At 37.8% G+C, this 22989-nt stretch overlaps 1 protein-coding gene across 1 annotated transcript; it reads left to right on the top strand.

Moving 5' to 3' along the window:
* The first annotated feature begins 479 nt into the window (after positions 1 to 479).
* LOC139720728 (uncharacterized) lies at positions 480 to 21569 on the top strand. The gene is made up of 4 exons (XM_071632084.1): positions 480 to 644; positions 16961 to 17428; positions 19049 to 19211; positions 21262 to 21569. The coding sequence occupies exons 1-4, from the start codon at positions 480 to 482 to the stop codon at positions 21567 to 21569; spliced, it is 1104 nt and encodes a 367-aa protein (XP_071488185.1).
* The last annotated feature ends 1420 nt before the right edge of the window (positions 21570 to 22989 follow it).

Raw genomic sequence — 22989 nt, 5'->3', positions numbered from 1 at the left:
AGAACCGACAACCGAATAATTCTGCCACTTATCCCATGCCGTCAACCAGGGGGTATCATTATGAATGTCACATCGGAATAGTTAGAGTAACCGTCGTTCAGGTTGCTTCGCAGGTATCCCGACACAAACACGAAAGAAGTGAAGTCTACATCTTTTGGCAGATTACACGGGACCAACAGGTGTGCAACTCCCGCGTCGATGCTTCTTGCCGTGGTATTTCGTACCAGCGGAAAAACACACCTCGTTGGCCTTTAAACATGCGGAGATCATGCCACCATCAAAAGTTAAAAACGTCAACAATGAGACCTTCTGGTGGAATATAATGTTGTAGATTTTAGCATACAACGATTTATAGAGTACTGCACTAGTTTGACAGAAGCTTACTCTCGAAACGGAACGACCGTCAAAACAGATATCGACCCTCTTTGAACGGGCAGTATCGTAAGTGTCGTCGTTAGAGACATCGACTTCCTGAAACAATGTCGACTAGGGGAGCGACAACGGTACAGTTCTCGATGTTGACGAGCCAGCACGACAACAACGAGACGAACGATGAGAAGCAGTATGACGAGCTCAAGACGTCGTCTGACGGATCCTTCGATGTCGTCGAGGAAACAAAAATGCGAGCAGACAGTAATGATACGGTACGTATATACGGATGCCGTTGGTATTAGGGCCTACATCATTCTGTGTTTAGTCCTTGTAGCAAGATGTCGTAGAAGTGGGGAAAAGACAAACAAACAATGATCATGATCACAAACATGATCTTTGCTTGGGATCTGTAACAGAGCTTGCTGAGTTTATGCGAATATACTGGAACAACACGAGAAGACAACAATGCAACTGACTTCAAAGTGATTTTATATACTATGACGAGAATTGTGATGATTAACTAAAATTACTAACTAATTTTACTAATAACTAATTTTACTTAGACGTACACTTTATCTCATTGTTTTCACATTGGTGTCTATTCTGCTTCAAGATCCACTGAAGATGACATCGTAAGTGGTGGTGTGGTGGTGATGGAATTAGGGGAGAGGGTACTCTGCGTCCCGCTCATATTCCACACCAGCATCTTTTGTACAACGACAGGACTGTGTATAGATAATTTCACACCAAAGCCTCACTTAATGATAACTTTGACTCTTGTTATTGTACGTCGTCATACGACTTTCATGTTTATACCGCTTCTGATACACACACGCGCACGCAGGATTAACCCTGATGGGATGAACACCAATCCATACAGTATTTTATTGATGTCATTTTGTACAATTGCTGGGTGGCCCATTTGTATCTTCGTAAGATTCGGGATAGTCCTTTCATTTTGTTTTTTCTTTCTTGTTCGCTGGTATTATCGCTTTGTTTCGGGGTAAAGTCGGGAAGAGGAGGAAACAGATGTGAAAGGAAGTTTTTCATTTTTATAGTCACTGCATGCAGGCCACTTTGAACTTCAGAGAACAGCATCACGTATACAGTACCCTTTGCATTTACAGGCGGCACACACTTCGGAGCTCCAAAGCATATCAAAAGAAAAATGATTATTCAAATTGAACACAGCCATGCTATCACAGGGTGACTTCGATAAAAAAAAGGGGGCAGGGGCAGGAAGTACTATACCAAGTCCGTTATAACACCCTCATACTTAAGTACTTGAGTGAATTTGAATCATGCACTGAATCACTGGGACAGGTAGGCCTTTATACTGGTACTGTTATTGTGCGGGCTTTGTTTTTTTTTTTGTTTTTGTTTTTTTGCTTTTGTTTTGTTTTTGTTTTGTTTTTTGTTTTGTTTTGTTTTGTTTTGTTTTGTTTTGTTTTGTTTTGTTTTGTTTTGTTTTAACTGAGTGGTCAGGTCTCTATATTTGAGAAAGAGAAGCGGCTCTAAAACTCGGTCTTCATAAAACCCACGCACTATGTGTCATAAGTTTCTCTCACGGGTAAAGATAATGTGAATTTTAAACGTTTATATGAATCAATTCAGTTCATTTCTAAGTAATGATAAACGCAATACTCTTAAATCAAGCAAACATTCTGAACAATTCATTGATGTGCACTGTGACTTAAATATTCTGCCGTAACGTATATGCATAATTATGAACCAATAACTTGACCGTTGTCTCCAACTTCCACAAGAGAAAAAGCGAAATTCCGACATACTCCATGGAAACATTTGTCATTGCTTACGTTTTGGTTGAATCACTTCTCCTTTCTTTTATGGTCTGCTCAAATAAACGTTATAAGCACCCTTTCGTCTCGTACATTATTGTGTCATGGATATTTTTGGTGTACCTTTTTTACGCATCGCTCTTCCTTTATGTGATTATCAAAACAAAAAAGATCCATCTGGCAATAAATATGTAGTGCCCCTAATATATTAATAAATGAGCGTTTTTAACAACTTGGACAAAGTCCAGAGCTCATACATTGCCCGTGCATGAATCGTATTTTAGTTCGTTACTCCTGAGGCAAGTAAAATAATCTTTAGTCCCTTATATATTATTAGAAACGTGTTGGCCTATTTTGAAGAAGTTAAATGCCCTATAGAGGCGAATCTGTTTTTTTTTTTCTCCTCATATTCATTAAGTTCTTACACCGTATGCATATCATAGAGGTAATATCCACTTCTAGCATTATTGTTGACTTAATCAGTAATGTGCCTGTACGAAATCTTATCGGACCTTTATTATGTCTCATGTTTGTTTGTCTACTTGTCCGTTTGTTTTGCCGCTTATCGTTATTCTCAACAGCTGCCCGATATCTATGATTATTTAAGTGACTGATGACATTCCTCTGTGATATTTCTATGGGAACAGCGATCTGCGAGCACCGATACATTGTGTATTAATGATTAGTTCAGCCGTATATAGCTTTACGTTAAAAAGATAGGATGATGATGATGATGATGATGAAGATAAGACAAAAGACTTCCTGTGAATAGTATAGCTATCAAAATGTTCAAGTGTTACTCAATGATTTTGTTCTTTTAACTTTGTGTTACATTCTTTTCTTGCAGAAACACAATCAAATCAAACCAAATATTAAATCAAATCAAATCAATCGATCATTCAAAGGGGAAATATGTTTTTTGTGACCTTTAGATGATAAAGCTTGCCTTAGTATTGGCATAGGGCCTTAAGTATGCTGTAGCGTGAACGGGCTGTCAAGTTAGTTAAACAAACCTCCACTTTACCCCCACATGAGTCATGAGATGAATTTCTTTTTTTAATGAACTTTAATGAAAGAAGAGGAAATATACTTCGTTTTACGTTGTCACAGAATTTTGATAACTTTGCAATAATTCCTTTAACTGGGATCTATTGCAGTTTTCTACATTATCGTCCAAAATATACTTATATGTGAATAGTGTATTTATATGCATGAATTTATGACAGAGTTCGTATGATTACGAGGGCACTACACGTTTCTCCTACTTAGTTTAGTGGTTACAACTGATGTCCCTATTCCCTTCGTGGTAACGTTTGTGAATATAAATAAATGAATAAATAAATAAATATATATATATATATATATATATATATATATATACATATATATATATAATTATTATATGTATACATATATATATATATATATAATTATATATATATATATATATATATATATATATATATATATATATACATACATATATATATAGTTTCATTTGTCTTATGAATGGAGTGGGCTTTCACTTGCGCATAATGTTTTGCCAACTTATCTGATTGCACGTATGTGTAAAAGGCAACTGACATTGTTGTGATGATTTCATACCTGCATAATGTTGACGGCCAAATGATTTACGACAGGAACATTAATTTACCCAAGTCATATTTACTTCAGTATCGCATCAACCATCATTTATATTTCAACCAATGTGGAGATTAAACTGCGATTTGGCCATGATTTCCCCTTCCCTGGTACACACCTCCAAAGTGATCCTATTCATTTTTAATTCACCTTTTCCATCTAAACCTTTATTTCATACCACGCTGTCCTCATTATTTTTTTTATTATCATTATTATTCTTAGATAGTGGTTGATGAGCCTTGTCATGCCTGTAATATCCTTGCCCGTGTTTAGTAGGCCTCGGGTATACTGCGGAGGCACCGTAACACTTATGGAGTGATAAACATCTTTTTTTCCTTTTCCGAGTTCAATTTAATTCAATTTATTCAATTTTAAGTCATTTTATGTTGATGCTCTAGAGACAACATTCACACTTTATAACGTGTGTTTCTGATTATTCTCACCATCATTTTGCGTTAAAAGGTGACCCATCGTTTTGCAGATGTTTTTTGCGAATACCAACTGCATTTACCCTTTTGACTAAGCAAACATTAAGCTTCAAATTCATGAAATTCTTCCGTCGAGATATTTTCATTGCAACTGATTGACAAAGTGCCCTACAATCAATCCTGCTCGAGTATGTACGCCCATGATTTGTTTTTATCATGGCCACTACTAAAACACTGATCAATTCAGTGCTTAATTATGTCGATGTAGGGCAATTTGTCAATCAGTTGCAAACATTAAGCTATTGTTACAACTGCGCATTTTTGCTTTCCTTTTAGAACGTTTTAAAAGAACCACTGACATCTATAAGTAGGTGGATTATTGTTAAATCCTCATTATCATATTTGATGACTTTTTAAGTTTAATGTGCCCAAACTATGGGGTTATGATAACCCTGAAGGACATACAAAGTCGTGCTGTATATGCTATGGGAAAATGCAGAAATCAAAGTAACTTTGATTTCTCCTTGCTGTACCGTGAGAAATCGTCATCTTTTTCTCTTCATATATATAAGAGTATGCTTTTGTACAGATTCTTCAGCCAGTGGCCAGGTACAATAAATGCGCTTCTTACGGAGATGCGCTTGAAGAATGAGGTCACTATCTTACTCAACCTATTATCACATTCATCCTTAAGGGGCTCTCACAAGGAAACAATCGATGACAAACGGGTAATATCTTGAATTAGTGAAAACTCAGTGGACTATAGATGCTGACTTAGTGTTTATAATTTGCTTTGTTTGACCCTCCTCGAGGCGTTCAGTACTGTATGGAAAACTAAGTTTGAGCAATTTCCTGTTGTTTGAGTTTCCTATGCAGCTTGGGGAGTCCCCTCTTTTGTGTCCAACCACAAACAGCTGGCCACTCGAAAGACCTATCTAACGACACACAGGATTGCGAATGAGTGTTTCCATTCGTGGACTTTGCTTCTAGCAGGGAGGTGTGGTCTCACCTCCCTGCTTCGTATAGAAAGTAAGATGATACATTACTGTATCATATTGATAATGCAATATAGAATATGTTTCAATATCGTTACTGGTCACTTGCTACAGTAATTATGACGACATTATCATGAAGGCATTATAATCCCATGCATGTAACGAAACTTGAAGAGTACAATGAGCTATTAGCGCGAAATGATATAACAAAATTCCTCGTCTTTTTGATTACACAGATTCTAGAGGTCATTGTTTTGTATCGCTGTATACACGTGAAATTGAACAAGAGAGGAATGTCGGGATAAGAGCCGTAAATTTAAGCTCAAGTGGAGGTTCCTTCAAAACGGGTGCACGTTGTGAGACCGACACCCACGAGCCATACAGCCCACGAGTCATACAGCTCACAAGTCATACAGCCCATGAGTTATACAGCTTACGAGTCATACAGCCCATGAGTAAGCCAACAAGGCCCACGAGACCGACAAATTAAGCCCCATGTTGTATCTGTCGAACTCGTGGGCTTTTTTTTTTTACTTAGTGTCGAACTCATGGGCTTTACTTGCCTAGTGTCGAAGTCATGGGCTGTATAATATACGTAGAATTAATGATGGTTCGACCATTGCTTATAGTACAATATTTTGCTTCTATTACCAGCCGTACATTAAAGTAGTAATAACCTGCACAACATAAAGTAATAACACGGGTATCGCAGTATTTTAATTTAGCAATAATATGGCTGCAACATTTAGAGTTAATTATGTAATAAAGTGCTGCTAATATAGGATTTATCTGTTATGGTTTTATACGTGATGGATGGCAGTAACAAAGCGTCATGCTCTTCATCTGAGTTGAGTTTTCTAACGGTTTATTAGACCAAGCAAATGCATGGCCGGAATTCAAAACAATGCTGGAATATGGATAACTTATTTCTGACAAAAGAATTGAATTGTCATCTATAGCAGTATTTCGCTGATATTTGACAAAATATGATTCGAATGTTACGTCGGTGTGTTGTGCATGCATAATGAGAGGTCGTGATTATTGATAATTCTTTTCATCTGTGCAAGGCAATTAGCTGGCAGGATTTCGATGGATTCAGTTCTGTCGCGGTATATGCCGTACATCTATGCCTGGTAATCCCCCTGTCGGATCGTAGACATTCTGTATCACTAGAGGCTCCTAAACTCGAACGCGATGACTGTGGATTAGCAGGATTGAGGACTAATCCACGAAAAGGGGGCTTCATCCCCTACCGACGTCGCGCACCACTCTTAAAGGCCCTGATCTCGATATTTCTTAGTCATATATATATTCTGCGCTCTTTTCTACATTTTCTACAGGGTAGTCTCTTTAATACTTTACAAGAGAGCCATGTACAGTATTACATTTAAAAAAGAAACACCGATTAGCAGTTTATATAAACAGTTTACAATTTGAAGCAACTTTTGAACATTGCAATGTTACATCCATAAAAATACAATACAATACAATATATATACAACACAATGCAAAATACGAATAGGTTAAAACAGTAGTCGAAGTATAAAATTGAATACGATATTAAATGTAGATAATATATAACAATGTAAAATTAGATAACATCTTGCATACAAAATACACTGATGTTTATTATAACCACTAAAATATCACAAATAAATGAAGGATCAATGATTTGTGATCCATCCATTATCCCCTACTTCTTGACCCTGTTTATAAGACAGCTAATGATTGCACCATCCATAATAAGAAATCATCATTGATTAATTATATTCCCTGTATGGCATTGCTTTACACTTACATAAATTTGCAGAAATTTCATTAATATTGTTTGTGCAAAATATGGCATAACACAGTATGGTTATTGTGTACAATTTCAACAATTTTCGTGACATGTTATAGTTGATAACAATGATAACAATATACTGTAATAATAATAAGAAGAAATATAATAGTATAGTAATAATGCTCTCACTCTCAGCAGGACTCAAACTTGGGACGAGGAGAAAGTAAACACTCACACACACACACACACACACACACACACACACTCACACACACACACACACACACACACACACACACACATACACAATATGTCTACAGAACGCGGGCATTGTGGTTCTCATCAATTCTGAATACTCATTTACAAAACAACGAAAAGAGTTACCGCATAAAATGCGGGGGGGTGGGGGGTTCAGACTGAACGACTGTTTTCCCTTAAATGAAAAAAAAATCATGTTGTGAGGCTACTCATGAATGATCATCATTATTGTTTCATTCTATATGTCCGATATTCTCTTTAATAGTATCTATAGAAACACATCCCCTATATCCCTTCAGCACCTTCCGTGCGTCCAGCCGCATGATCACACTGATTAAGTTCCTGAACAGCATTATGATAATCATCAATGAAAATTCCCGTCATAAAAAGAGAATCCCATCAACATTAACAACGAGCAGATTTTGATCTGATTTGATTTGATTTGATTCAGTCACCGCAAATTCATGCAAAAAGAGTATACAGTAAAAGTATGACAGGCAATATACAAACATATAATCAACAGAAAAATATAGTCCTTAAAATGGATATACATTAAAAGGAAAAGGGAAGAAAGAAAGAAAGAAAGAAAAACAAGCAATGAATAATATTATGTACGGAAGGATCGCCCATTCAGCTCTGTCTATACGACGACATGGCTGTTCTTCCATGGGGCCCTAACTTGAAATTGATATTGGGATAAAAAGATTCAAACTGTAAAAATATATCGTTGATAACAGAAAAAGTGTATATTGGCTGAACTACAAAGATAATGAATTTATACTATGGAGGGATTATAAAAAATCTGGAACAAATGACATTAACGTACTAGAAAATGAAGCAGGACTACAAACAACTTTAGAATTAGGAGGGAGATTATTATATTGCACGACACCCCTATAATAAAATGTCCTTTTACAATATTCTGTCCTAGATAATCGATTTTGGTAATGCTAAGTTAGTTGAAAGCGCCTGGTGGAACAGAAGCCACTCTTTAAGTTCCACTGAAGATAATGATTCAAGACCACGGGATGACATTGAGTAAAAAGTGGTTTAACTATAATAATAATTATAATAACTATATAGAATCCATCCTTCCCCCATTCTCCATCATGGAATTCATCATCGATTTAGAAATACAGCAGTGATTTCAATAACATCGGAAGAGAAGTGGGAGTGTAATGAATTGCAGCTTTCTCAGTTATATCGATCTGCCAAAAATCTTCACAGAACACTGAAGAAAGGCCAAAATATGTTTGCATAACATTTACTTCCCCCTCCACCGGTGTTTTTTTTTTAAATAAGAACCCACACATTTTCCCCAATTTCTATTTTGTGCCAATTAATTCTTCTATTCATTCTGTCGCCATTAATGATGTCATCACCATCCTGTCCCATTGAACCTTTCCCCCATCAATTCTGGCATCATGATTGAATTATGATAGTCGAGTGTCGTATTGTGTTGATGTCCCGCAAGTCAATTCATTTCAGACCGTGTGCCATGACCGTTTAACTATGATTTTGTTTGTGCCAAAATTCCCATATTATTATCATTGTTTCTGTGCGTGTGCGTGGCTTACAAGTTGGCTAAACCGCAGCCAGCTCGCGTGTCGCAGGGGGTGGGGGATATGTTCTTCGTGCAAAAGGTTGTCGGGAATGCTTAAAGGTGTCATCTCTTTGACAAATCATCTTTATTCACAAAAAAAGGGAGAAAACCCTTCATAAGATAATAACATTCAGAGCAAGACCATTTTCAGCTTCTTAATTTTTTTTTCACGAGCTATACAGTTGGAGTTACATGCTTGTCGCAAAATATTTTGAAACAGGTCAGCATTGGTTTTCATTATCAAAAAATCTCGGAAATTAAGCTATCCATGGCTTTGTAACAAATAAACATGTGAAAATCAGTGAAAACCACGTGATGTTCTTTATTCCGAAGATTCGTAAATCCGAAATTGAAATAAGGTTCGTTAATCTGATCATTTGTGGCGTTATTCCGCAGGTTTGCTATTCCGAAAGTTCGTTGGTCCGAAAATGATATCATGGTTCGTTATTCTGAAGGTTTGTTTTAAGTCCACAAATTGAATAAGTTTTGTTAATCCGAAAATGGGAAAAAAAAGTACATACTATAATTAACCTTCGGCATTACGAAACTTCAGAATAACAAACTTTTTTTTTTCCATTTCCGGATCAACGAACCTTGGGAATATGTATTCAGTACTTCACTCAATTCAGAGTTGATTGTCGTTGATAATCATCTTCTCTTGAAGGAGAGTGGTTTTTCATGTTTTTTGTGTCTTTGTTTGTCTTGTTTGTTTACCTCAAGAAATACCTATTTTGCCTTCCTGGAGTATGTGATAAGTTTGCCTAGATAAAAGATGGACCTTTAAACGGAACTGTGAGTTTGATGGAAGGAGTGGGGAGGAGGGAAGGGCGAGGGGTGCAACACAGTTCATTGTCATCGCGCTTAATATGGTGAGAAACACATTAATTATCATGGTAATAACCAATCAAAAAGACTTAGCACGTAATCAAGCTTTTTAGCAAGATATCATGTGATTTGAAAACACAAAAGTTAAAGGGGAATTTTATAGGCAGCAATGTCGGAAAGACAGAGCTAGGCATCATTAGCATAATTACTGTAACACGGTTGTTCTGTCATGCAGCAAAAAAAGAAAAAGAAAGAAAAACAAAACAAGCAAACAAACAAACAGTGACAAGTACCCAGAGATTTTCTCATCAACTTTGTGATCGGTTGATTTTGAGGATACGTGTCATACATGTGTGTTCTCTCATATGTCAGTGATGGCATGATAAACCGACAGGATTCTGAAATTTCTGTGACCTATCCGTTACACTGATTAAGCCGAAAGTTCGAGTATTGTAAGCCATGCCAATTGACACAACATTGCTTTGCGGTTTTCAGAAATTCATATAGCAAAAGTATAACATCGAGTATTTGGTTTCACTCCACTTGTTAAGGTATTTATTTCGCTTCCAAGTTTCCATTATCTTATTAATGCACTTTCACTTTGAGTACGATAATGCGACAGTAGGCACATTATAATTTATCTGCAATTAATCACAGCGATGGAACGTAATCATCCTGTATATGCTATGTAGCTTCTTGCTGGGATGGCACAAACCTTTCCATTATAATCATGACTAGTGTGTGACTATACGTAATGATGTGCACTTCGACGTATGCCTGCTGCAACTTTGACATGCCGACACCACATTAAATTTGCAAGGAAAGAAATGATCGCAGTTGATTACATTACTACAGACGTCCACAATATGTGGAATACCTTCAGTGTTCATTTTGCTACATTGGAAGGGAAAGACTAACCGAAATCTAACAGGCAAGTGACAGGGCTGACAAAATACTAGGTGTTTCAAAAAACATTTCCCACTTTTGATTCTTAATAATTCAAAAACTATATATCAGATAACACTGTAATTGATATGAATGATAGCTGAATAGTGTACAATTTGGTTGAAGGTAGTTTAAATATGAAAGCATAAATAAGTTTCATGAAATCCATGATTAATTTCACAGTTAGGTTCCAGACTTTGCTCTATTTTCAACCCTCTGTACAAAATTTCACTTTGCACAGGGGTCAATGGGTGTGTATGGGAGTGTGTGGTTAACACCCTGACAATGGTCCTGAACAATGGCCAAGGTTTGAATGCTTCATTATTCATTCATGAGAAATTCCACTATCACAGCTAGTCTTTATTCAGCCTCTGGCAGTATCTGTGTAAAGTCAAACGCCTGTCGATACTGTCGTTGAGTCGCGTCAGTGCTCTCCCTACTTCTGAAAAACAAAATTACAATGAATACCTTCTGTTCTATTGTAAACGTGGTGACAGGAAGTAAAGAAAATCAATTAGAGTATACACTTGTGTATATGGAGCTTTGAATAAATCTACTCTGAAACAAATCGCCCCAATGATAAATGCTGCTGAACTCTTTACCATCGAATCGAAAAAGCGACAAATTTGTCGGACTATTTAATTATTAGACAGTTGTATTAAAATGAGGAATTTTAGATCATTTATGCTTATTTATATCCCAAATTTAGTGATATGTCAGAAGCAAAATTTGAAAATGATTGCCAGCTGGAATGAAATGTGGTGTTTGCAAGCACTTTACCGTGCATGAATTCAGACTAGCAGTGCCCAGGGTAATCCACATGAATTATTGATTAAGCATTCATGTGCCAGGGAGTGCCAGACTGACGCCTAGTCAACAGGTGGTTCAGGCATGTCCATTGTTCAGGACCATTGTCAGCACACACTCACATACACATCATTGGTTCCTGTGCGAAGTTCAATTTTTGTACAGAGGGTTAAAATTTGACCAAAATGTGAAACCTTGCTTCAAAATCAATCTTAGATTTAATGAAACTGATTTATGTTTTCACGTGCAAATCACCTTCAACCAAATTGTACACTATCCAGCTATTACTCATATCAATGACAATTTTATTGAATGAATAGTTTTTGAAATATTTATGATCAAAAGTGGGAAATGTTTTTTGAAACACCTAGTAGCTACTTCGCATTACCAAATCAATCAATCAATCGACCAATCAATCAGTCAATCAATCAATCAATCAATCGACCAATCAATCAGTCAGTCAATCAATCAATATAGAAATAAATAGATTATAAAATACATTTGTAAAATAAATGATAAAAAATGGCACACTGACATTCACTTTGACACTCCAACAAACCAACGGCGGACCTCATTCCCATTGGTCCTCATCCAAGTTTTGTTTCCTCTATAATTTAAACAACCATCAATCACACATTATACTGTCAGCCAAAATTAATCTGCTGACAGGACAAACTTTTCGGAATCATCTTAATAGGAAGTTACTCTGGGTAAGGCTAATCATTTCTAATGAAAGAAGCAAAATCAAATCAACTAAGCAGCGAAGGTTTCGAGAAAAACAAAACTATCCGTACCTTAAAGATACAATGCATTTTCTGCAGTTGCTTCTGTACAACACATGTAGTGGCCCGATAAACAGAGCTACATGACTTTCACTTGACCCTAGTGTCACGTGAACATTATTCTTTCTAGGTGTCGAGTTTAAAAACCTAGCCTAGACCATGGAGTAGCTCCATGTGTATATTTAGTAGACCAAACGTGCAAGTACCTAGTTTCGTTCTAATTTGGTCCAGTTCTTGCTGTTTTTACGACGATGGGATCATTTTTTTTTACATAAGTTTACATGCAATTTAACAAAATAATGTTCAGCAATATAGGCCTATGTCATCACTCTTTGTTGTGTTTCAACCCCCCCCCCCAAAAAAAAAAGAAAAGAAAAAGAAGAAGATGCAATGATAACGACACATATATCAATGGAAGGAGTTATTGACTAACAGCAATTTTGATATTCTCTGTACTTGTTAATCGGAGAATTGTGAGTTGATTAATATCATCACCGCAACTAGTTTGTATATGCTTCGCCGATCAATGACTTTACTCGAACATAGATTCTAAGTCCCAGTTCGAAGGATTATTTATTTTGATGGACACTGCGATGATCTCGATTGCGTGTAAGGGCGAACCTTTAAAAAATACCATTCATATAATTTCGCATCTTTCATCTGAGATTTGTCCGCGTTCTCTGCCAGACCATAATAAATATTTAGCACGCAATATATCCTTTCAGCGAGTACATCCTGGGGTGCTGGATTTAGATTTTACAAGATTTCACAGCAGGTCATGCCATTTTCAACAGTACAGTCACCTGTAACTGCATGCACAATACCACAATATATACACGAACGAAGTGACCCAGCTGGTTCAAAACTTTGTCAGGAAATTGCAAGGCGACTGCCTACTGGTAAAATGTTTTCATTGGAAAGTACAATTGACCAATGTATAAGTTATAGGTTGTGTTCCTTTTATACATAGGCCTACATCGTGAGTGAATGTATACGTTGTTGAGAGCAAAACATTACAGAGGTAATACATGGATTGTAGTCGCAACTTAGAATGTCACGTTGTCTTCAGTTATTGCATTCCATCCCTTCTCCTAAAACAAAAATAAATGAATAGATAAATAGATAAATAAAAGACATAATAATAGGCCAAGTAGGTAAAGTATACAGATGACTGCAACAGAGGATTTGTTTCATTTAGAAATATCTTCCGTTAGTCATATAGATCACAATGCTGAATACAGCACGGTTCTGAGAACGGACGGATAAAAATTGGCAAAATAATTGTTCAGAGGAGATGAGACTTTTTTGCTTTTTGTTTTGTTTTGTTTTGTTTTTGTTTTTGTTTTATCGGGGAGGGGATGAATATTGGACCTAGGGTAATCCAGGGTCAAAGGAGACACGTAAATAAATTATTTATTATCATGAGTAGATGATGTCACGATTTCTAGTAACGGCTTCAACCACTTTCTCGTGACAGTCATTATTGCCATATACTGTAGGTTATTTCAAAACAACGCCGATTTGGTCAGAAAGACGACTTTTTTTCTCTCTCTGTTTGATTTCAGTGAAAACAGGATAATTAGCGGAGAGATGTTTATATTGGCGGGTTGTTTTCAACACATTATTTTCATACTAAACACACACAATAAGTAAACATAAGTGCTAATCAACCAGTGCGAAAAAGAAAAAATACATGCACTTGTCATAATATCATTGGTAACATGACGCACAAACACTCACACTGGCACAGAACAAAAACACACAGCAAACAGAACGTCACAAGCACACGTAGTGTGCGATCACCCAGTATGAAGAACAGTAAAAGATGAGGGAAAGGAAGCGAATAGAGAGAGAAAAGGAGGGGATAGAATGAACGGAAAGCATGTCCGTATGTTCTCGGTGTAGGGCGAAACAGGAACAATTCCGAGTCAGATAAACTCAGTCATTGGGTACATAGTTGATAACAATCAAATTCATTTAGATTTATACGAAATGATTTAAAACTGGGAGAACCTTGTATATTCATCAGGGGAATTCCATGATTTAGGGCAATTGTTAATGCTAGCAAGACTAAAATTGTTTATTTTCTCCCATGGGAAGGTTGTAGAAGAATTCCTGAATTTGTTTATGCTGGTGATCAACTTGAGGTTGTAGATGACTTTGTGTACCTTGGAGTTAAATTTGATTATAGTGGTAGTTTTAAAAAGGCAATTTCTAAACAAGTCACACAAGCTAGAAAAACACTTTATATAGCATGTCAAGGCTAAAAAGCTACAGCTCTCTGTGGACACACAGTGCCATCTATTTGATCATCTTGTTTTACCTGTTTTGCTCTATGGTTGTGAAGTCTGGGGTTATGAGTGCATACACAAAATTGAAGTGTTCCATATTCTTAAGAAAAGTTTTGCTTGTGAACAAATGTACTCCTGATTGTATGGTTTATGGTGGAACTGGACGTGGAGTAATTTTGAACCATATTAGATGTCGAATGATTGGATTCTGGTTGAGATTAGTTAAGGGAAAAGAAACCAAACACTCATGTACAATTTTCAAATTTCTTTTGCGTTTACAAGGAGACATACACTCCCCGTCAAAATCACAATGGTTATTATTTATCGCAAATATTTTTGATTATGCAGGGCTATAGGGAATGTGTGGTTAGCACAAGGGGGTGGATTTAGTGCTGCATGGATTTCACACACTTCAAAAGTTAGACTTTTTGATATGTTTAGTCAAGAGTGGAGAGCAGCCACATGGTCAAATAGAATTTGTACAAATTATAGAATGTTTAAGGATAGTTTGATGTTTGAGAAGTATTTACAGGTCTTGTGTAAGAAAGATACATTAAGTAAATTCAGATGTCGATCTAATGGATTACCCGTTAATAAGGGCAGGTTTGATGCAAGCCTGACAAATGAATTACATTGTACTATCCATCTGCAGATATAGGGGATGAATTTCATTATATTTTTGTTTGTCCCTTTTTCCACAAAGAGAGACTATATACCAAGTAGCTTGACGGCCAGTAGACCAAGTGCATTACATATGGCCAAACTATTCAATTCAGCTAATGCTTGCCATTTGAAGAAAAAAAATAGCCAAATTTGTCAGAATGATTATATTTCAGTTTTCTTCAAAACTAAAGAAGAAAGATAGTAGTTTTGTAGAAAGTAAAGTAGATGTGAATGTGTGTACACGTTGTGGTAGAGTAGTTAAACGTCCTTTACGCCTTGTTTTGTAAACATGTTTATTTATATAACGTTATTTTCACATGTACATGTACATTATCACTTATAGTTTTGTATTCATATATTGTAAATATGTTTTTATTCTCATACCCCGAGAGGGGGTCGATAGAGTCAATAAAATCTAACAAATCTTAGAAGTCTTACATTAATACACGTTGTTTTGGTGAAGACAGTTCGAGTATATAAAACATAGGGGCAAGTGGTATTCATCGCTGTGTTTGACAATGCTATTTTGGTTTATCGTATCATCAAAGGAACGACCCCCGTGTGTAATAAGCTTTTGTTAATGTCATTACCAACCCATGCGGGTGTTACGATATCCTTCACTTCCAGTCTTGGTTGAATGTTCCGCTCTCCAGATCCTGGGGGAACGGGTGCTCATGCCTGACTAGCGCCGATGTGGAACTCACTACCTCAATGTTCGAAGAACAAAAACTGTTCACCTTCCTGTCAAGACGACCTACATTTAGCTGTGTTGTGCTGAATGACAAACATACTATTTTAAAACATTGTAATTATCATGTTCTTGCTATTCTTGTTTCCACCTTTTTCATTTTCTTATGAATATGTCATGAAGCGCACTGAGCAATGGCTTTTATGTATCTTTATTCGCTGTATCTATTATCATTATTATTATTATTATTATTATTATTATTATTATTATCATTATTATAATTGTTATTATTATTATTATCAATATCATTATTACTACTACTATAACTATCATTATCATCATCGTCATCATCATAAGCAGTTTTGATCAGAATATCTGAATGACTAGGGTTACTGCTGGTACCTCCCGTTTGAAATAGCTGCCAAGTATCCGAAGGACATTGAGGATGATAGTGGTTGTTTCTTTCATGAATCAAAAATATGATACTGAAGCGAAGGCACTGCATTGGAGCACTGAAGTATTGTTGTTATTATCATTATTCACTCATGATAAATTTGTGCATCTCACTTTTCTTTTCATCCTATTCAACTTTGCGGAGATGTAAATGCATTATTATCATTATTATTATTATCATTATTGTTATTATGCCTCCGCCACGAAGTGTCGCCGGAGGCATTATGTTTTCGGGTTGTCCGTCCGTCCGTCCGTCCGTCCGTCCGTCCGTCCTTCCGTCCATTTTAATATTTTGCCAGTTATGTGAAGCTGTCATCACACATTGTCAAGACATTGTGCTTAGACCTACTCAGAGAACCATGCATTATGGCGGAGGCATACCAGTCGCCATAGCGACATTTCTAGTTATTATTATTGTTACTATTATTATCATTATCATTATTATTATCATCATTATCATTATTATTATTATTATTATTGGTTTTTTTATGAATGATATCCTTTCATGATGATATTGGTGCCATACTTTGTCGTGATACACAAATCGATATAACGGCAATTACCACGATTTTGACAGGTGTTTGGACGACACTCAGTCAATATCTTTCTTTACTTTTCTTTGTGCAGAAGGAGAAACACACTTCAACGTCATCCGTAGGGCTGCAAACAAGTATCACGGACGGACAATGCGTACTGGACGCTCCCTTCGAGATACCGCTCGACACGCCATCGGAACAGGAGTCGTCACTTCGGAAACCTTCATCTCCTTTCGATGCCGATCGGAAACATTCGCATGATGGCTGCAACATTAACGACTCGTGTATCAACAAAAATCATTCCACGTCGTCCGACAGCAATCGGAAGTGTTCGTTCGTCGACAGCAGCGTCGGGTCTGTCACGTGCCGGATCTGCCTGGAGGGCGACGCCATCGGTGACCCCCTCATCAACCCTTGCCTGTGCACCGGCAGTGCCAGTCACGTGCACATTACCTGTCTGAAGAAGTGGCTGATGACGTCGGGAAGTACTGTCTGCGAACTCTGTCTCTACGAGCTCGATGTCGGATGGAAGGCGACGTCGCTGCTGAAGGCGCTGAAGGTATACGAGATTTCGCATCAAATGTTTTGCGTGCCATGCAATAATCATTAACAGCTAAGTCAAGATCTGAGCGATTTTAAACTTGATCACGTGATCATCTACTTCTACATTTTAAAGAAAAGTTCTGACAAGTTTTCTTTTTAGTTATATTAAGAGGAATTATCAATGCACTTCTCAGCATCATCATCATCGTCATATTCGTCTGTCACAGTTAGTCTCATTCGCTTATGGGTCCCATTTCATTAAAGATGTGAGAATAACATCTGGCAACTTCTAATAGCAACAGCCAATCAGGAAGCTGGATTTGCTATCATAATATCAACTTCTTAAAATGGGGCCCTGATGAAGCACAGCTTGCGTACTCCATCTCCAGAGTGCTCACACAGGCTTATTTCTAGTCTCCTATTTGTAGCTGTGGCAGGCAGGGGAACCGCACTCCAAAAGGATCCAGCTTGACAGAATTGTGAAGTCATGCGAGCTACAGATTAATATCATTTTTCTCTAATCGCAATGCGTCTCATCAAGATAGTAGCTTTCGGCTGAAGAGTGAAATGCTTTATAAAATTTGTCTTTTAGAAGGAACTATAACTTTTGGTAATAAGCTTAATAAAAAAAAAATAGGCAGAATTTTCAAAGCAGGCTTTCACGTCTGTCCATGCAATGCATGTAACTGTGTTAGATGCCGGCTGCACTCTGTCTCTTTCAATTGAATATAATATAATATAATTGAATTCAATTGAATTCAATTTAATTCAAACAATTTTATTTCCATATAAAGTAATACAAGATAATATATATACATAACGCTTACGTTGAGTAAAGAATTTCGAATCACACAAATTCAAATAACACATGATACAATCATAGCAATCGTTATCTTTGAGCTAAGAAAGCAATTAAAGTCATATTGTTTAACTGTCTATGGAAAAGAGAAGTCCAACAAGAAAACCAAAGCTTGTATATTTTGTGAATTACTCTGGAAGATATGGGCATCTCAAGATCAGTCAAGGACTCCATGTATATGAAAATCTTGATCGACATCATGACGTGAGACGAAAGTGACAGAGAGGAAAGACTCAAACAAGCAAAAGACTTTAGCAAATATTTTTCACCTCCATGGTCTTTGCGATGCTGATTATGCTACTTTAGGGCTACTTTATTCCCAAAATGTTCATGTGGGTACAGTAAACGCAGGAATATCAATAGAACACATAAAAAAAAGTACATTCTACGTCAGCAGTACGCGTACTGAGCGTAATATAATATCAAGGTCAACATCATTCCGCCTGGTTTCTGAAGGAGGCAAGTAAAGTGCACTTTCGTCATTGTAGAAAAATAAAATCATGTAGACTTCTCAATTTTACTTTCTTTACAGCTTTCCATTGCTGTGACAACACGAACCTTTGAAGCCTTCTTATCCAGCGATGACGACACATGAATTTCTTGACTAAAACTTCTAAAAATGTGAAACTTTTGAACGGATTGTCCAGTTTTCCTTAGACCAAACTCTTACTAATAATCATTAGTTTGCATTCACTATCTCCATGGTGGATGAATTTCCCTTTAATAATCTCAGACATTTTTCTATAACTTTGCCCTTCATTTGCCGTCACCTCGTAGAACATATCCCGGGCGAGGCTGACGAACAGGAAAATCTGCTGGGCCCTCCTAGTCTCCATCGCAGCCCTCACTCTACCTCTCTTTTGCATATGCATCTTCGTTTTAGACGATGAGAACCTGAGACTCCAGATGAGCCGCCCGGCGAGTATGGCCTTGTCTTACGGTGAGAATTGAGGGAGATGCCTTTCAAAAGGACACTATTAATACTGTCACTATCTCTTTTACATTGTTTTCGGCTCATAATGAATGGCAGTTACGATCAAAGTTCAAGTTTGACTTGTCATGTTGCGTTGGGGCCTTAGGGTTCTGCGAAGACAGAAACCTTTGAGCATAATCACTAGGAAGTTTAATGAATCGAACAAATAAAGAAATAAATCTATCAATAAAGAAAGACAGAGATATAGATAGGCGAATAAACCAATCAATCAATGCATACATACAGTATTTACATGTATTTGAACATACATACTGTACATACATACATACATACATACATACATACATAGGCCTACATACATACAGGCATGTACGCGCATACTATATCCCATGCATGGATGAATACATCATATAACATGTCAATAATGTGGATTTGGACATAGTCCCTGACACTTAACTTTGTTCTCTTTCGGTGACATTTCACGAACAGCGATCACTCAGCAAGTGTGGCTTACTGTGTGCGGCTGACTATGCACCTGTTATTGAGTCTATGCCAATTGAGTGATCTGCTTCCAAAAGTTTTAATCAAGCCAGCAAACAATATTTTTCAGTTTGTGTTTATGTCAATAAGCCAATTGGTTCATCAGCGGTAATCATGTCGCGATAGAATTTATATCGCTATCGATAGAGTAGATTGTTGATGTTGTTTCTGCTGAGAGAGCCAATCACAATATCATCTGATGTAATGAATGAACACTTATGCGGGCAAAAGTTTACGTAAACGAGTATATCTTAAAGAATGACTTATCAAGGAATTGGTGCAATGATGAATTCGGCCAAGGAATACAAAACCTTTCACAAATAAAAGTACGAGGGAAATTTTGACCACATCTCCCATTATTGTCTTCTGTTTTATTTCATTTTTAAAAATATTTGTTAAAAGTCATAATTCTGCGTCTTTGGTCATAGATTTGGTCATGACGTATTTTAGTTTGCCCTGACTCATCTTCGAACGATGTCGTAAATTAATGACAATTTAAGAGCCCTTAACTGTGCATTAGAGTTGCACTTTTCCCAAAAGTTTCAATGAGCTTTCGCTCACAAAGAGGTGACGCACTTTGGCTGAAAGGACAAATTACCATATCGGTTCATTGGATCTATATGTCACGTCTGTGTAGAAGAAAGTCAACAGTGGCTTTGGCACGTTTAAAGGACAAGCGAGTTGATGCCAAGTATTTACCAATCTCAGCCATCATCCAACGAGGTTGAATGGTGACCTTACACCTTGAAAACAGGTGTCCTATTTTTTATTTCATTCTGTCGTTTTTCTCTATACGCAACCCACAACCTATATTCCGACATCCAGCTCGCTGTTGCTTCTACTGCCACTGCGTCTTGAGAAACTGAAGAAAAAAAAAACACGAAGAAATAGATATAGCGCATATATAAAATACCATTCAAATTCAAAAGTTAATTTCATTTTTTCGACAAAACATGTTTCACTTCCTTTGATAACAGAGAATAAGGTAGACAGAACATTGTGTAATGAAAAGACTGTACAATAATCAAGGACCTTATAGTTATGCATTGTAGTAAAAAAGAAACAGAAGTGGTCGAAATGAAGTACATGTATAACCTTGCTTAAAGTGCGAAAAAAATGGAGAGACCCACTAAAAGACAGAGCTTGTAGAATGTGGGCCCCTCTGGAAAAAAAGAATAAACGGGAAGATTATTTGAAGCATCATCATCACTATAAATGGCAACGTTTGTTTTGTTTCAGAGTCTGTGTGCCTGCACCAGGAATGAAAAGCTGGTGACGTGCTTCAAATTCATAGTAGACGACAGGACAAATTCCATGACGTCGAGATATAAGAAATACAAGTGTACAGGAAAGACAGGTTTAGTTTCTTTCCTCTTACTTAGCTCTGTATAAAACAAACAAACAAACACTAGTTCAGGAACAGACAACAGTTACTGCTGATGATTGGTACGCATCATTTTATTGTTTGTTCGGTCATCTCATTTATTTCCATGTCGTCTTTGCCCGTCTTCCGTAGGAGTGATTCTGATATCGTGCACGGCCTATCTTGCCTTGCTCTTCATGGTCGCCTACCTGACGTGGAAGTGGAACTTCTGCCCGAACACGGCCCGCTGCCACTTCCCCACCGAGATCGAAATCCGCGTCGAAAGCCTTGAGGAGCGCATCAAGCGCGGACGAGCCCGACGAGGCCGTTACTATAGGAACGCGACGCCGATTTTGAGCGGGACGGACGCGGGTGCCGACTACCCCCTTGACACCAGGGTGGCGGATAGGACTACTGAAATGATGGATTCCTATTGGATGACGGGAGGGGCGTATGTGTAATGTGCAGAACACACGTTCAGAGACATCCGTCTTTCTTCCTCCAAGTCTTCCCAGTATCTCTTCCTCATGCCTCATAAATATTTGGACTTCCTTCCAAAGAGCGCAATCCAACACGAGTAATTTTGTCCTCTATCATTATGTATCTTGATTCTCACATGTATAGATTCTCTCCACTCGTACCCGATATCAGTGGCGTTTCGCATATCTGTCTATAAAGTGAACGCAAACTTGATAACGGATTTCATTAGTCACTCGACCAGGGAGATATGCTACCTTGTTACGGCACATTTTGGTAAATTACCAAAATGTGCAAGTTACCAAAATGTGCCGATATTGCACCTATACCTGACGGGATCAACTGTTACCAAAATGTGCAGTTAAAAGTCGATTTGCTTGCACATTTTGGACAATCTGCACATTTTGGTAACTGAACTAAAAACCCATGGGCTTGAGATTTATAATACGGTCAAGGAGTTAAGGTGATATGGTCCTGCAGTAAAGACAGGCAAGACACTTATTTAGCTCACCCGAGCTGAAGGCTCGAGTGAGCTATTGCGATTGCTTTTCGTGCTGGTGTGCTGGGTGACCTGCGTGCCAGGTGCGTGGGGCCGACAACTCAGTGAAGGAATTCCTCTGAAGGAATGGCACCACAGAAGTACCACAGAATGTCATTAATTTGGCCGCATACGGGGACTGCGAAATACCTGCGTGGGAGTTGCCTGCGAGGTGCTGCCTCTAAGGGCCTCCTACTGGCGTTCTGCGTGTACCTCTGCAGGCAATTCCCACGACTCACCCGGAAAAAGTTTTGGTCATGCTGTAAACTTAGCTGCGGGTAAATCGGACTTGCGTGCGCACCTCCGGGCAAATACGGGAGAGATACGCTCTAGGTACTGTCAGGTGCGGACCAACTGCGGAGAGCTCCGGGTAGCAAATTTGCTTCCCCCGCAAGTCAAACTTCCCCAGATACGGTATGACAAGGCCTTGAGCATGTTCAAAGTATGTTCCGAGTGAGTTGCGTGGGTACACGCACAACACCAGTATGAGACCCTTACCGGCAGCACCTTGCAGACAACTCCAAAGCAGGTACTTCTCAGTACCCGTAAGTCGCTCGTAACAGAACGGATCGGTTTCGAAGTTCTCACGCAGGTCAAACGGAATACACGCAAGTAGAAGGTAAGTAGCACGCGTCTGGCAAATAAGACACAAGTGCGAAACTCGTATATTCTTGTCCGCCCGCAGACAATTTTCCTGCGTGCTGAAAAATCCCTACTTTAGGCTACCGAACTCATTCGGTGGGGACAAAAACCAACTGCACATACAATTTGTTTTTGTGATGATTGTGGAGGAGCAGAAAGTTACCATAATGTGCCGTCAATGTCCTGCACATTTTGGTAAATTTACCAAAATGTGCCGTAACATA

The sequence above is a fragment of the Diadema antillarum genome, unplaced genomic scaffold (assembly GCF_040938485.1).
Source record: "Diadema antillarum isolate AM-2024a unplaced genomic scaffold, OU_Dant_1.0 scf00000132, whole genome shotgun sequence".
NCBI lineage: Eukaryota > Metazoa > Echinodermata > Echinoidea > Diadematoida > Diadematidae > Diadema > Diadema antillarum.
The sequence above is the reverse complement of the archived record's forward strand: the minus strand, read 5'-3'. Positions and strand labels throughout refer to the sequence as shown.